Source organism: Lissotriton helveticus, chromosome 11, assembly GCF_964261635.1.
Source record: "Lissotriton helveticus chromosome 11, aLisHel1.1, whole genome shotgun sequence".
Classification (NCBI taxonomy): domain Eukaryota; kingdom Metazoa; phylum Chordata; class Amphibia; order Caudata; family Salamandridae; genus Lissotriton; species Lissotriton helveticus.
Genome location: NC_136072.1, coordinates 938,103,591 through 938,117,837, shown reverse-complemented (window position 1 = coordinate 938,117,837; position 14,247 = coordinate 938,103,591). Strand labels below are relative to the sequence as shown.

General features: G+C 48.2%; 1 protein-coding gene across 6 annotated transcripts in view; it reads right to left on the bottom strand.

The window, feature by feature from the left end:
* Positions 1 to 14,247, bottom strand: part of MORC2 (MORC family CW-type zinc finger 2) — a 597,165-nt gene that overhangs the window by 323,425 nt on the left and 259,493 nt on the right. For all 6 annotated transcript variants that reach the window (XM_078667274.1, XM_078667271.1, XM_078667273.1 and 3 more), the window contains exon 14: positions 10,379 to 10,519. In XM_078667274.1, coding sequence (XP_078523400.1) covers positions 10,379 to 10,519 — 141 coding nt within the window. The remainder of the gene's footprint in view (positions 1 to 10,378; positions 10,520 to 14,247) is intronic.

Below are 14,247 nucleotides of genomic sequence, written 5' to 3'. Positions count from 1 at the left end.
CTTCACTCCCCTTCCTTCACTCCCCTTCCCTCACTCCCCTACCCTCACTCCCCTACCCTCACTCCCCTACCCTCACTCCCCTACCCTCACTCCCCTTCCCTCTCTCCCCCTCCCTCTCTCCCCTTCCCTCACTCTCCTTCCCCCTATTCCCTCTCCCTCCCTCACTCCCCTCCCCCCACTCACCTTCCCCCCCTCCCTCCCTCCCTCACTCCCTACTCCCACTCCCTCCCCTCTCCCTCCCTCACTCACTCCCCTTCCCTCACTCCTGTCCCTTCCCTCGCTCCCCTTCCCTCACTCCCCTCCCTCACTCCCCTTCCCTCACTCCCTCCCCCTCCCCTCACTCCCTCCCCCTTTCCCTCACTCGCTCCCTTCCCTCACTCCCTCCCCTCACTCGCTCCCTTCCCTCACTCCCTTCCCTCACTCCCTTCCCTCACTCCCTTCCTTCCCTCACTCCCTCCCTTCCCTCACTCCCTCCCTCCCTTCCCACTCTCTTTCCTCACTCCCTTTCCTTTCCTCACTCCCTTCACTCATTCACTCACTCCCTCCCTCTCTCCCCTCACTCACTCTCTCCCCTCACTCCCTTCCCTCACCCCCTTCCTTTCCTCTCCCTTCTCTCACTCCACTCCCTCTCTCCCCTCACTCACTCTCCCCCCTCACTCACTCCCCTTCCCTCTCTCCCTCACTCACTCCCCTCCTCTCCCTCCCTCCCTCCCCTTCCCTCTCCCCTTCGCTCACTCCCCTCCCCTCACTCCCCTTCGCTCACTCCCCTCCCCTCACTCTCCTTCCCACCTATTCTCCCTCTCCCTCCCTCACTCCCCTCCCCTCACTCTCCTTCCCCCTCCCTCCCTCCCCTCTCTCCCTCCCTCCCCTCACTCACTCCCCTTCCCTCACTCACTCCTGTCCCTTCCCTCACTCCTCTTCCCTCACTCCCCTTCCCTAACTCCCCTTCCCTCACTCCCTCTCTCCTCTTCCCTCCCTCCCCTCACTCCCTCCCTCCCCTCACTCACTCCCCTCACTCACTCCCTCCCCTCACTCACTCCCTCCCCTCGCTCCCTTCCCTCGCTCCCCTTACTCCCTTCCCTCACTCCCTTCCTTTCCTCACTCCCTTCCCTCACTCCCATCCTTTCCTCACTCCCTTTCCTCACTCCCTTTCCTTTCCTCACTCTGGTCCCTCACTCACTCACTCCCTCTCTCCCCTCACTCACTCTCCCCTCACTCACTCTCCCTCTCTCCCCTCACTCACTCTCCCCTCACTCACTCTCTCTCTCTCCCCTCACTCACTCTCTCTCTCTCCCCTCACTCACTCACTCTCTCCCCCTCACTCCCTCCCGCCCCTTCCCTCACTCCCCTCCCCTCACTCACTCCCTTTCCTCACTCACTCCCTTCCCTCACTCACTCCCTTCCCTCCCTCACTCACTCCCTTCCCTCACTCCCTTCCCTCACTCCCTTCCCTCACTCCCTTCACTCCCCTTCCCTTCACTCCCCTTCCCTCACTCCCCTTCCCTCCCTCCCCTTCCCTCACTCCCCTTCCCTCACTCCGTCTCCCTCACTCCGTCGCCCTCCTCCCTCTGTCGCCCTCCTCCCTCTGTCTTTCTCCCATTCTCTGTCTCCATTTCTCTGTCTCCCTGTCTCTGTCCCTCTACCTCCCTCTGTCACCCCACCCTGCCTGTGTGTCACCGGGCTGAGACAGCTTCCCCAGCCTGCTTCCCCAGCGCGCACAGACACACAGCCCCACCCGAGCACTTCACAGGTCTTTAACAAGACCATGTGCATGTTAATGGGACTTTGTGTCATTCCACCTTCTTTTAGCGCCCCTGCAGCTCCATTCTGGCCTCGCCGGAATGAGTGGCCCGGCCCCCACAGAGCAGCAGAGTGTATGCAGACACTCTTTGAAAACACGGGTACGATGTCTCATGGTCCGCGGGCCGCCACGGAAGGCTTGCCGGGCCGCTGCTGGCCCGCGGGCCGTACTATGAGTACCCGTGCTTTAGAGCATAGGTTCCATTGTTAATTGTGTTTGGTGATTTTATTCCTGATAAAGAGTGGTCCCATTCCATGTATTGCTTTGTGGGTGATACAAAGTAGCTTGAACGTGGATCTTCTGGCAACCGGTAACCAATGCAGGGCTTTCAAGGCAGGTGAGATGTGGTCTCGCGATTTGATATGCAAGGGTAGTCTGGCAGCCGAGTTCTGAATAAGTTGTAGTCTTTTCATGGTCGTTAAAGGTGATCCGTGGTAGAGGCTATTGGCGTAATCGAGTTTGGACAGAACAAGGGAGATGGTAGCTTGGACCTTTAGTGGAAATCCCAAATGAGGGAAAAGTTGTCGCAGCGTTTTTATAGTGACAAAGCTTGATCTTGCTAGTTTGTCCACTCGGGCATTCATCGACAGCTTGGAGTCCATGGTCATTCCGAGGTTTCTCACTTCCTTCTATACTTTAGGCGGTGATCCCAGTTCATCAGGCCAGGCCGCAAGTGGGTCGTAATGTTTCCAATTGCCACATGTGAGTATTTCAGTTTTTGAAGCATTCAATTTGAGATGGCTCCAAGTAATCCACTGATCCACGGCTCCGAGACAACTGAAAATTGGGTATTTTCCAATGTCTTTGGGGCATTCCAGTTGAAGGAGTATTTGCATGTGTGTGTGTGAGGTGAAATTGATAGATCAGTACCGGTAATGACTTCATGTAGATGGTGAAAAGCATGGACGAGATGATAGAACCTTGAGGGACCCCTGCATTTGTGGAGTATGGTTTGGACGAGAAAGGTGGGGTATGGATGACATTAGTTCTGTTTTGAAGGTAGGACGCGATCCAGTCTAGAGCAGTTCCCTCTATGCTGGATTCATGGAGTATTTGTTCGAGTGTCATGGTCGACAGTGTCAAAGGAAGCCGAGAGGTCCAAGAGGAGTAACACAGCAACCCCGCTGTGGTCAACTGTATTCTTCAGGTCATCCCAGATGGCAAGGAGGGCATATGCAGTGTCTCTTCCCGGACGGAATCCTGTTTGGAAGTCTGAGAGTATGTCATTCTCTTCAATGAATTGTGACATCTGGGCGAACGCTGCTCTTTTCGATCACTAAGGCCAGTTCTAGGAGTCCCTCAGTGATCGTAGTATAGCTCTGTACACCAGGAACTGGGAATAAGGTAGGCCATTTTCAGCAATTATGGACTCCAGCTACATGAATTTACTATTCTCGTAACAGTCACCTATTGTTCACTCCTTGATCCGTCTGGCCCTTGCAGTAGGTATACCAATCAAACAGAGTACTGGTGCGTATAGTGGGTTTTATGTTGTTCTAGGCACTACTTTCCTCCAGAAGTGCATTGCTACCTTAAGGTGTTTAGAGTATTTGGGTGCTTGTGCCCTGAGGACCATCCCAAGTGTACCTAAAGCTCCTTACTGTCAATTGTCCCCAAGGGCCTAGTTTAGCGAGTCTAGAACTGCAAGCTATCTATAGCTTTCCACTGTAGCTGAGCTGCAAGATAGTACAGTTTGCAATCTTGGGCCCCAAGCCAACTTTCCCCCACAGGAGCATTGTAGAAAGTTCAGCAAAACTCTATGCTTGTCTCCATCCCACATTCATTTCCTTAGCACTACATTTAATGCACTAAACGAAGATTGAGGGATCCTGGCTGGAAGATTCACAAAATTGTACAGTATCCGTGGTAGCATCACCATTTTGAATAATGCCCTCAATGCCACTATAAGCAGTTTTAGAAAGCGCCAAAATGTGTGGCTTGCAGGTGTCCTCACAACCCAGTGATATATTTTCACTCCAAAGTACTTAAAAGCTTGGGGCTCCAATTTTATGTCTAAGCGAGTTACTGCTGCTAGGGCCCACTGATACTTGAATTATTTCATGGCCACTTTTCTTACATACTAATTTAACACCTATGCACCACTCTGCTTCATCATTGCAACAGTAGATACATCGCAGCATAATTTTGTTATGGGTAGGTAAAGTGACAACTATTGAAAAGTTGCAATTTGCTATTTGTAGTCTTACTGAAAACATTTACACCTATAACTCCTGTAGAACAGCCCATGACGGAATGGCATAGGAATAAAAAGATGCTATGGTCCCATATATTCAAAATGCAAAATTAAACATAAGCAATAAAGTATCTGCCAAATAGATATAGACCAAGCATGGTAACCTTACAATAAAGTGTGCAATCTACACTGAAAAAACGATTGCTTTTATTTAAAACACTATGCGAAAATATTATGCGTTCACAGTTTGTAAACAATCTAATACTCCAGGGTTAAATACATTTTACTGGAATACCTGAAAATAAATATGAAAATGGTATATAAAGCATGAACTTTTAAAGTTTTCTGACAGCTGTCTTCAGATGTACAAACAGATCGAGCTCGAGTAAACAAATGAAGCATCCTTAAAAAAAATATTTTCACATAAAAAATAAAGCACATGCATGAGTTTTAATGAAAGAAAACTAAATTAAAGAGAAAAAGTAAAAGCCCATAGTTTACAAACACAATTAGCCATGTACTTGGTGTAAATAAAGGATAATGTTACTTACCCAGTAAGCATCTGTCCTTGGCATGTAGAGCTGTAGATTCACATGCTTTGCATACTCCTGCCATCTAGTGTTGGGTCCGGAAGTTTGCAAGTTGTTTTTCTTCGGAGAAGTCTTTCCAGTCACGAAGTAAGGCTACTCCTCCTTTCGGTGATAGTGAGCCTGAGCATCGACTCCATTATTAGATTGTTTTCCCGCAGAGGGTGGGAATGGAGTTAGTAAGTGTAGAATAGAGATGTCCATGAGTATGTATGTAAAGTAAGAACTGCAACAACTACGGGTACCCGGGGAGGCGGGTGGGTGCATGTGAATCTACAGTCCTACATGCCAAGAACAGATGCTTATTGGGTAAGTAACATTATCCGTTCGAGGCATGTGTGCTGTAGATCACATGCTTTGCATAGACTATACAGCAGTAAACTCCCAAAGCGGTGGCTAACCTGAAGCTGTTATAGTTGGTAGAAACAGTGTTTTAAGTACTGCCTGACCTACATTAGCTTGTTGCCTCGCTAACACATCAACACAATAGTGCATGGTGAAACGTGCGGTGTAGACCATGTTGCTGCCTTATAATGTCAGCTAGGGGAAAGTTCCCTAAGAGGGCAACAGTACCCCCTATCTTGTGAGTGGAATGCGCTCTAGGGTGTATTATCAAAGTTCTTTTCCCCTTCACATAATAGGTCTGGATACATTTCACGATCGATCTTGCAATGCCTGACTTCGATATGGATTGCCTTTGTGTGGTAGCGAAAAAGCAACAAAAAGCTGCTTTGTTTTGTGAAATGTTTTTGTTCCCTCCACATAATATAGTAGAGCTCTTCTAACATCATGTGTGTGTTGAACTCGTTCTGCTACAGAATCAAGTTGAGGAAAGAACACAGGTAACTAGATTGATTGATATAAAAAGTAGACACTACTTTAGGAAGAAATTTAGGAATGGTTCGAAGAACCACTCTGTCTTTGTGAAGCTGAAAAAAAGGCTCTGTTATAGTTAATGCCTGGAGTTCACCAACTCTCCTTAGTGAAGTGATTGCGATGAGAAAAGCAATGTTCCATGAGAGGATTTGTAATTGACACCTGTGCATTGGTTGAAATGGTGGACCCACTAGCCCTTTAAGGACTATGTTTAAGTTCCATACTGTTACAGGTGGGACTCTTGGTGGTATCACTCTTTCTAATCCTTCCATAAAGGCTTTAATCACTGGTACACTGAATATAGATAAGTGTTATTTGTTTTATAAGTATGCAGCTACTGCTGCTAGATATATGAGTTAGTGCAGATTGCTGTAAATGTAACAGATAACTGATGTTTTGCACAGAAGCATCAAGAGATAATATTGTTATTGTTGCAATAGATAACAAACCATTTCCATTTTGCTGCAAAACATGCCCTAGTAGTAGATTCTCTAGCCTCTTTTAGGATATTCATACAGCCTGGTGAGATTTGTAAATAACCAAACTCTGACTTCAGGAGCCAAATCGCCAGCTTGAGTTCTTTGCAATCTGCATGCCTGGTTCCTTCATGGCTCTGAGTGAGGAGACTAGAAGTGAGATGCAGCTTTTGGTGAGGAACTACTGACAGCTCCAGCAGGGTGGTGAACCAAGGCTGACGTGCCCATGTGGGAGCTATGACAATCAGTCTAAGGGATGTTTGCCTGAGCTTCGGAACTACCAGCGGAATGAGTAGGAGAGGCGGAAAAGTATAGGCAAATATCGCTGACAAATTCATCCATAGGGCATTGTCTTTGGAGAGCGGGTGTGGGAACCTGAAGGCGAAGCTTGGTCATTTCACGTTTTGTGGTGTGGAGAACAGGACTATGAGAGAAAATCCCCATTCCTCAAAGTAGGGGAGGAGAACTTGGGGATGAACTCATGGATTTGCTGCCTCTGTCTGATAAGAAGGTATGCAATCTCGATTGTTTACTCCTGGAAGATGCTCTGCCAGGAGACAAATCTTGTGGTGTATAACCTATTTCCAAATGGCTTGTGCTAGGAGTGACTGTTGGAGAGAGTGTGCCCCCTCCGTTTCAGTATATAACACATAGCAGTCATTCTGTCCGTGCGGGCTAGGACAGCTTTGCCTATTAGGTGAATTTGAAAAGCTCAGAGCGCTAGAAACACTGCTAGTAGTTCCAGGTGATTTATATGGAGACTTTTGTACGTTAGACTCCACAATATGGAGACTTTTGTACTTTAGACTCCACAATATGGAGACCTTTGTACTTTAGACTCCACAACCCTTGGATTGTGATAGTGAAGGTGAGCGCCCCAACCAGTGAGCAATGCGTCTTCTGTTAGCACTGTCTGTGGAACGGGGTCAATGAAGGGCCGCCCTTTCGGATACATTTTGTAGGTTCCACCACTGCAGAGAGCGATGGGTGCAGCCATCTACCAAACACTAGATAGGTGAACTGACCCTGCGACTGGTTTCACTGACTTGCTAAGCATTCTTGAAGGGGACACATGTGAAGTCTTGCATGGGGAACAATCACAATGCAAGACACCATCATTCCTATCAGCTGCATAAAGACTCTTGCTGATAATGATTGGTTGGGCTCAAACTGAGTGAGAAGGGACTGAATACTGAGAATTCTGGCTGCATTGGGAGAGGCTAGAGCTTTATGAGTGTCTAGGATGGCTCCCAGATAGGCTTGTGTATCGGAAGGCTGTAGGTGAGACTTCAACATGTTCACTGTAAACCCTAGTTTGTGTAGTAAATGAATTGTGGTTTGGGTGTGTTGGAGACACTTTTAGTAAGTGCTGGCTTTGATGAACCAGTCTTCCAGGTGTGGGAAAACATGGATGTGCTGTCTTCTCAGATGCACTGCGACTACTGCCTGGAATTTGGTAATTACCCTGGGAGCAGTGGTGACTAAAACGGTAGAACTTTGAATTGGTAATGTTGACCCGAAGAGGTATTTATGATGAGCAGGATGAACTGGAATGTTGAAACATGCGTCCTTTAAGTCTAGAGTAGAAATAACGTCGCCTTGCTGTAGAAGTGGGAGCACTTGTTGAAGTGTCACCATGTGAAAATGTTTTGACAGTATATGGTGGTTTAGTTCTCGGAGGTCCAGAATAGGTCTTGTTAGACCTGGCATCATTGGCGTGAGTCTCCCTTCCATTTTTGACGGATTGCCTCCTCTGTTTTGATATGTTTTTGCTGGTTATATGATTTGGGCACTGTGCCACTGCTATTGAGTGCCACAGTGCAAGTGCTCCCTATGTTATATTGTTGTACTAATTGGTGATTCCATGATTGGGTTATTTGATTTACCTGTCAGTGCACCATGTGTGTCCAGGGTTAATAAATCAAATGCTGCTGGTGGGCTTGCAGCACTGGTTGTGCCACCCACAGAAGCAGCTTGTAAAGTGTGTCTCATGCCTGCCATTGCAAGGCCTATGTGCAGTCTAGTACAGCCATGTCGACTTGGCAAGTGCGCCCACATGCCAGTCCCTAAACCTTCCCATTGCTTCATATTAGACACCCCTATGGTAGGCCCAAGGGCAGGGTGCATTGTAAGTATAAGGTAGGACATGCTCTGATGTGTGTAGCATGTTCTAATAGTGAATTACAGTCATTCTTATTTTTCACTATTGAAGGCTACCTGTTCTCCATAGGCTAGAATGGGCAGTTAGATTATTACATTCTTATAATCCTAACTGACTCAGGGAACATGGTAGAAATTTGAATTTAATATGCCTGAACTCAGAATAATAAAATACATCTTTTAGAAAAGTTGGTTTTAATATTCTGTGTTTGAAAATACCACTTTTAGAAAGTAGGTATGTTCTTGCCTAACTGTCCAGGCCTGCCTCTGGTAGGTTGTGTATTTCTTGTCTGGGTTTGTGAGTGACAGGGCTGGGGGATTCTAGGAGACAGGCTGGGGCAGCCCAGTGGTGAATAGAGATCTGCATCTAGATGGAAGGGCGGAGTTGCACCTGGGACCTGAATAGGGCTGGGCCTTCCCTCTACAATGCTGGCTCCACCTCCTGTGGCTTGTCTGATGTCTCTGCCCTGCACTGTGAAAGGAGAGAAGGAATCTTGACAACAAAGTGCTCCAGAGCTGTGTCTTCCCTCCCCTGTGCTGGCTCCACCTCCTGTGGGGCGGCTGACGTCTCTGCCATGCACAGTGAAAGGAAGAAGAGAGTGCTAAGGAACTAGTTTGGACAAGGCAGAGGCGTCTTTTCCTTCAGAGAACAAAGGATTTTGGGGTATAAATAATGAGTCCCAAGAAATTAGATCACTTCTGGAACAAGAAACCTTTTGCCAAGGAGAAGAACCAAGGAAGCTGCAGGAGTTTTACTGCCCCTCTGCCAGTGTGCTGTTTGCTGGGTTGGCCTGCAGTGGTGGCTACATTGCCAAGGAAAGGAGAAGGAACTTTTTTAAGGACTTTCATCATCTTCAGAATATTCTCCAAGGGCTTGAACTGTGCTTGCCTCCTGCTAAAGTCTCAGGGAAAAAAGACTTCATCTCCAGCTCCCCTCTGAATTTCCTTGCTGGGAATTCTCAACTCCAGACCTTTGCGTGTCGCTGGGAGCTGGAAGCGCGACGCATCGAGAGGAAGCGTGTCGTCGCCGCAGCGGAAATCGTCGCATCGCCGGAGAAGTGAGCCTTCGCCGCATCTCCCTGTAAGCGTGTGTTCATCGAAGCTGCCTGCTGTCGCATCACCGGAGAAGCTTGAATCCATCGAGTGAGTCGCCATTGCATCACCGGAAAAGCGTGTCGCAGGGCCTGTCGCGGCTCCAAAGTACAGAGTTATCGCAAGCCTGCCAGGGCGTCTACGCATCGTCATCGCATCATCAAGGGCGCAATCTTCTCGCATCGCAACCGGATCATCGCATCAAGGCGCCATCTTGCCCACCGCAACGGGCCCGCAGGCCGTGAATCTGCGCATCACCTCCGCACCGGTAAGGATTACGACGCATCCCCTACTCTGCGCAAGCATTAAGCCTCGACACATCTCCCCAGATCACGGAACGGACGCATCTCCCCTTTTGCGAGCCTTGTGTTTACTTTGTGTTACGCATCCTGGTACTTTGTCGAGAACTTTGTCGCATTTATTATCAACTTGAACTAAGTAACTTTTATCATCTTTAAAGCAATCTTAAGTGTAGTATTGTGGATTTTTGTTGTTTGTGGTCTTGTGTTAAGTCTAAATAAAGAATACTTATTTTTATAAAACCTGTGTTGTGTCCATCTGTAGTGTTTTCACTGTATTACTATGTATATTCACAAATGCTTAACACACTGCCTCTGAGATAAGCCTGTGCTTGTGCCGAGCTACCAAGGGGGTGAGCAGGGGTTATTAAGGAGTGTAATCCCCTTATCCTGACTTAGAAGTAAGGGTCCCTATTTGGACAAAGGTGAATACCATTGCCAAGTAGAGATCCCCAGATCTAACAGGTCTCAGGGTCTCAATACACAAGCTTAGTGGCTCCAAATGGCACTACAATTTACAATTAAACAAACTGTTAAAATTTAGTGTAAACTACAACCTGTAGCATTTACTGTCTAGTGTACAAAAGTTCCCTTTACTGCTTATGAGACAGTATCTTTACAGCATATATTAATGAACAGCTAGCAAAAATGAAGAAATACAAATAAATACAAAAAAGTAATTTGCATTTTCACTCCAACTAGCAGATGGGTCATCGTCATGTATTTGTCAGGGTAAATCCACATAGTTTAAGCTAGATAGCATAGTTCAACAGCCTTGTCATGTTTCTGCCATAGTGCTGTTAATTCTGTCCACCAGTATGCTTCATATTCATATCACACCCCTGTGATAGAATGCAAACCAATCTGATTAACAGGACAAGCAAGAAACTTACATTCCACCCTCAAGTTGGGGTCCAACCTTCTCATACATCTTTATCAATCGACTGCAGTTATAGACAAACATGCCATCCAGCTCTCGCTGCTCAATGTTGACTCCGAAGATAAAGTTCAGCTCCTTAGGTTCTTTCAATGCCCTGTGAGAGGAAAGCAAATAAGAGTATTCACTGGCAACTACACACCAAGCACCTTAGCCCTCATGTCAAGAGCAAGTGATTGCTCTCTTTTTAATACAAGGCATGCAATGCTATATACACACTCACTGCATTGACAGAAACAGGTGACACCACAGGGAAAGGCTAGGCTACACCTGCCTTCAACAAAGCAAGGCTATCCAACAGCTGCCAAGTTTGTGTATGTTATTGCAGGCTTGGCTACATCCAAAACTATGAAAAGTAAGGTCAAGCAATTGCTGTCTTTTCCTGCAGTAGCTTGAAAGCCACTGTCTTACTACAAATTAGGACAGTATATATACTGCAACAATTGTCCCTATACTGCATTGACCTGAAGCAATCTCGTCCTCACAGCAAAGACACTACAATGATATCTACCTCACAAGGTAACAATACCAAACAAGCATTGGAAATGCAATAGGTCTCGCAGTAGTAAAGTTTGAGCTATAGGTGTTATTTATTTTTTTGTTTTTTATTTATGTGTTGTTTTTTCTAAATAGCTAAATTAATAGCTTTCTTCTTTACAAAGCCAATAGTTATAATTTTTGTAAATGTGACACCTCTAGCATTTGGCAATCCTTGGACCTTCGGTAATGCCAATAAAGCATTATTGCCTAGCATTGCATTGTATCGTTGACTGTTTACATTCCTGGCCTACATACATTATGCAACGTTTCTTTGAAGTTACCAGACCGGACAGTTGTTGTTGTTGTTTGTAATGGCTGCTTATCACCTCAATAATAACTCCCCCTGTCTCCACCAGCTCCCTCCCGCGCGGCCCCGCAGGTCCCCCTCCCCTTGGTGTCAGGGCCCACCGAACTGCCACATGGGCACTGATAAAGAGTGATGGATGGGCTGTGGCTGGCTCCACTGGGGCCAGTGCTCGGCTGGGAGCATCTCAGTGCACCGGTGGCCAGGAGTCTGGCAGTGTGAGAGGAGGAGAGAGAGAGAGGGAGGGCAGGGGGGGGGTGTAGGGATGCGATGGAGAGAAGCAGGGCAGGGAGGGTGGCGTAGATCAAGGCAGTCTTAGAGGGAGATGAGAAGTGTGAGGGAGGGAATGAGGAATCTGGAAAAGAAAGGATTTAAAGGAAGAATAACGGGTGGAAAAGAGGAGAGACCAGTGGAGGGATTGAAGAGGGGAAGGGGAAAGGAGAACACAGCTATGGATAAAATAAATTGGTATATAGAAGAAAGAGACGTTGGAGGGAAGAGTAGAATGGAAGAGAGAATGGAGGGAAGGAAAAGAGAGGGTTTAGATTAGGGTGGGAAAGAAGGAGAGGGCGGAGGAAGGGAGCACGACAGAGGGTGGACACAGCGAAAGATACAGGGAGGACAGGAAAGGAGGAAGTGACTGTCTCACTGGAGAAGCAACAGCTGCATGAATGTCTGAGAGGACAAACAAACAACAAGTTCTTATTAACTCAGATCAAATGTGCTTTGCAAATGTTCTGCTGCAGGGGGTTAAGCGCTGTCGGGTCATCGCAGAGCTGCACAATGGTGCTTCAACGCTGGGTTTGGCCTGATGCTGGGGGGCTCACAAGTGAGAGTGACAAAAGTTTCCTAAAGGGTGACCAAATGAGGCAGGCACCAAGTTGGTCGGAGGGGTGGGATCTGGGGGAGGCAGGGAGCTGCGGCAGGTAGCGGGAGAAGGAGGTTGCCGGGTGGCTAGTATTGCAAATAGAATAAGAAGTCCTCTTATGGTGCGCCAAGCCAATGAAGCTTTTCGCCCCACAGGGGTTAACACCATGGTTTTCTAAATACTCTATTTGTGGCTCTATAATTCAAAATGACCTTCGTTATGCAGGGCCAGCATTTTAATTTTGGTTTAGGACAAAAATACATATACTATGCATTGGTAGGAGGTTGCCGGTCTGGTGGATGGGGACGGGTTGTGGTCTTGGGGATGTACGGGGCATCATTGGGGGCGTAAAAGAAATACTGCGGGGAAAGCGAGGCTCGGGAGATGGCGGGTAATGCATGAGAGGTGGGCTGCTGTTAGAGGCTGTCGGGCGAGAGCATTTGAATTCCGAAGCACGGGAAATGCGGGCGATGGTCGCGTGTAAGCACCACTTGGCACGGAGGTGCCGACCGAGTCCGGGGTCGGGGTGGCGAGACTTGTGACACCTGGGTATAAGGTCCTGGGTGTAAGATGCTGGATACAAGTGGGCTGTCGTGGTGCAGCATGTTGGAGGCGAGTATTGTACGGTGTGCTGACTCCTAGGCGTGCGACCGATGCTTCGTCCAACTAGGGGGGGGAGGCAGTGCGGGGGCAGCCACGGTGGAGTTTGGTTTCCTGCTAGACAAGCGAAAGAAGCATGGCCCCAGATCTGCAAGAATGGGCTATGACCCCCCTCGCCCCCCCTTCTTGTCCGTCTCACATGCTGCCACACCATTAACTAAGAAGCAAAGAACGACAAGTGGGAGGCGGCGGGGGGGGGGGGGGGGGGAGACACGCGAGCCAGGTTTGCAGGAGAGGTGTGGCGAGGGCGCATCTGTCTGCCGGGGGGCGGACGAGGGTTGGGGGCTCTGTTTTGGAGGGCGGTCTCGGGAGGGAACAAATGGTGGTGGGGTGCGGAGCGGGCGTCTAAGCAAAGGGGACAGAATAACGAAGAGGTATTGTAGGCATGACAACATCATATCGGGTGGTGGTACTCGTGGATGAAATATGACAACAAACAGTAGCAGTGGGTCAATAATTGTGTACCTCTCTCATATGAATCTGGAACAATAGTGGATAGATGCAAGGAGTGAAAACTAAAGAAGAATATCTTTCCTATGTGGAACAAGCCTTTCACCGTAACACGGCTGGCAGGGGAGGGGGCGGAGAGGGGAGAGGTGCGACACGGCAGTAGGAGGAGGAGGGGGGAGGAGAGTAGGGGAGGCACGGCCTAGCGGCAGGCAGGCAGGGGAGGAGAGGAGGAGGGGGGAGGAGAGTAGGGGAGGCACGGCCTAGCGGCCGTGCAATCAAGTAGTGAGGGGGCGGAGCTGGGGGAGGCTGTGAGAGAGAGTAGGCAAGGCAGGCGGCTGGGGGCATGTGCACGCGCTTTTAAGCTCAATGCACATGCGCATTGAGCTTAAAAGTCACGGGCACTGCAAGGAATCGCCACGATTCCTTGCAAGTTAGATAAAGTCTGGATGAGCCCCTATAGTCTCGCTTGCTCGATGCGCATGCGCATCGACAGGCGAGACCTAACAATTGCTCCCTTGCAGTAAGGAAATGCGGCAAACTAGGATCACAGTAGTGAGATGTGCACTAGCTGGCTCTACACTTCAGGGCCATATAAATTAGGCATCCTCACTGCAAAGACATCAGACAGTTATATGTGAGCTGATAACACACTACAGAGTCTCTTTACTGTGCAAACACTTGGCAGAAGCCTTCTCCCTCCAAGGACATGTGAAAGCTTTCCCTTTATAGCAAAAAAACATGAGCCAGTGGTTTCTTCATTGTTAAGACCAGACATCAACGTCCTAACTGTCAGAATAAGCACTTACTGCTTTCTCCTTGTGAGAATATGCAACAGATGCCTAATCACAGAGCACACATGATCAATGTCCCAATGTGATGGCATAAAATAGCTACCTCACAGTGAGGACATGCAAAGGCTGTCTCACTTTAAGGACACAGAATAGCTGCCTCATTGAAAGGGCATAGTAAAGGCGCGGCCTTGCAAGGGAAAGCCTCCATTGGG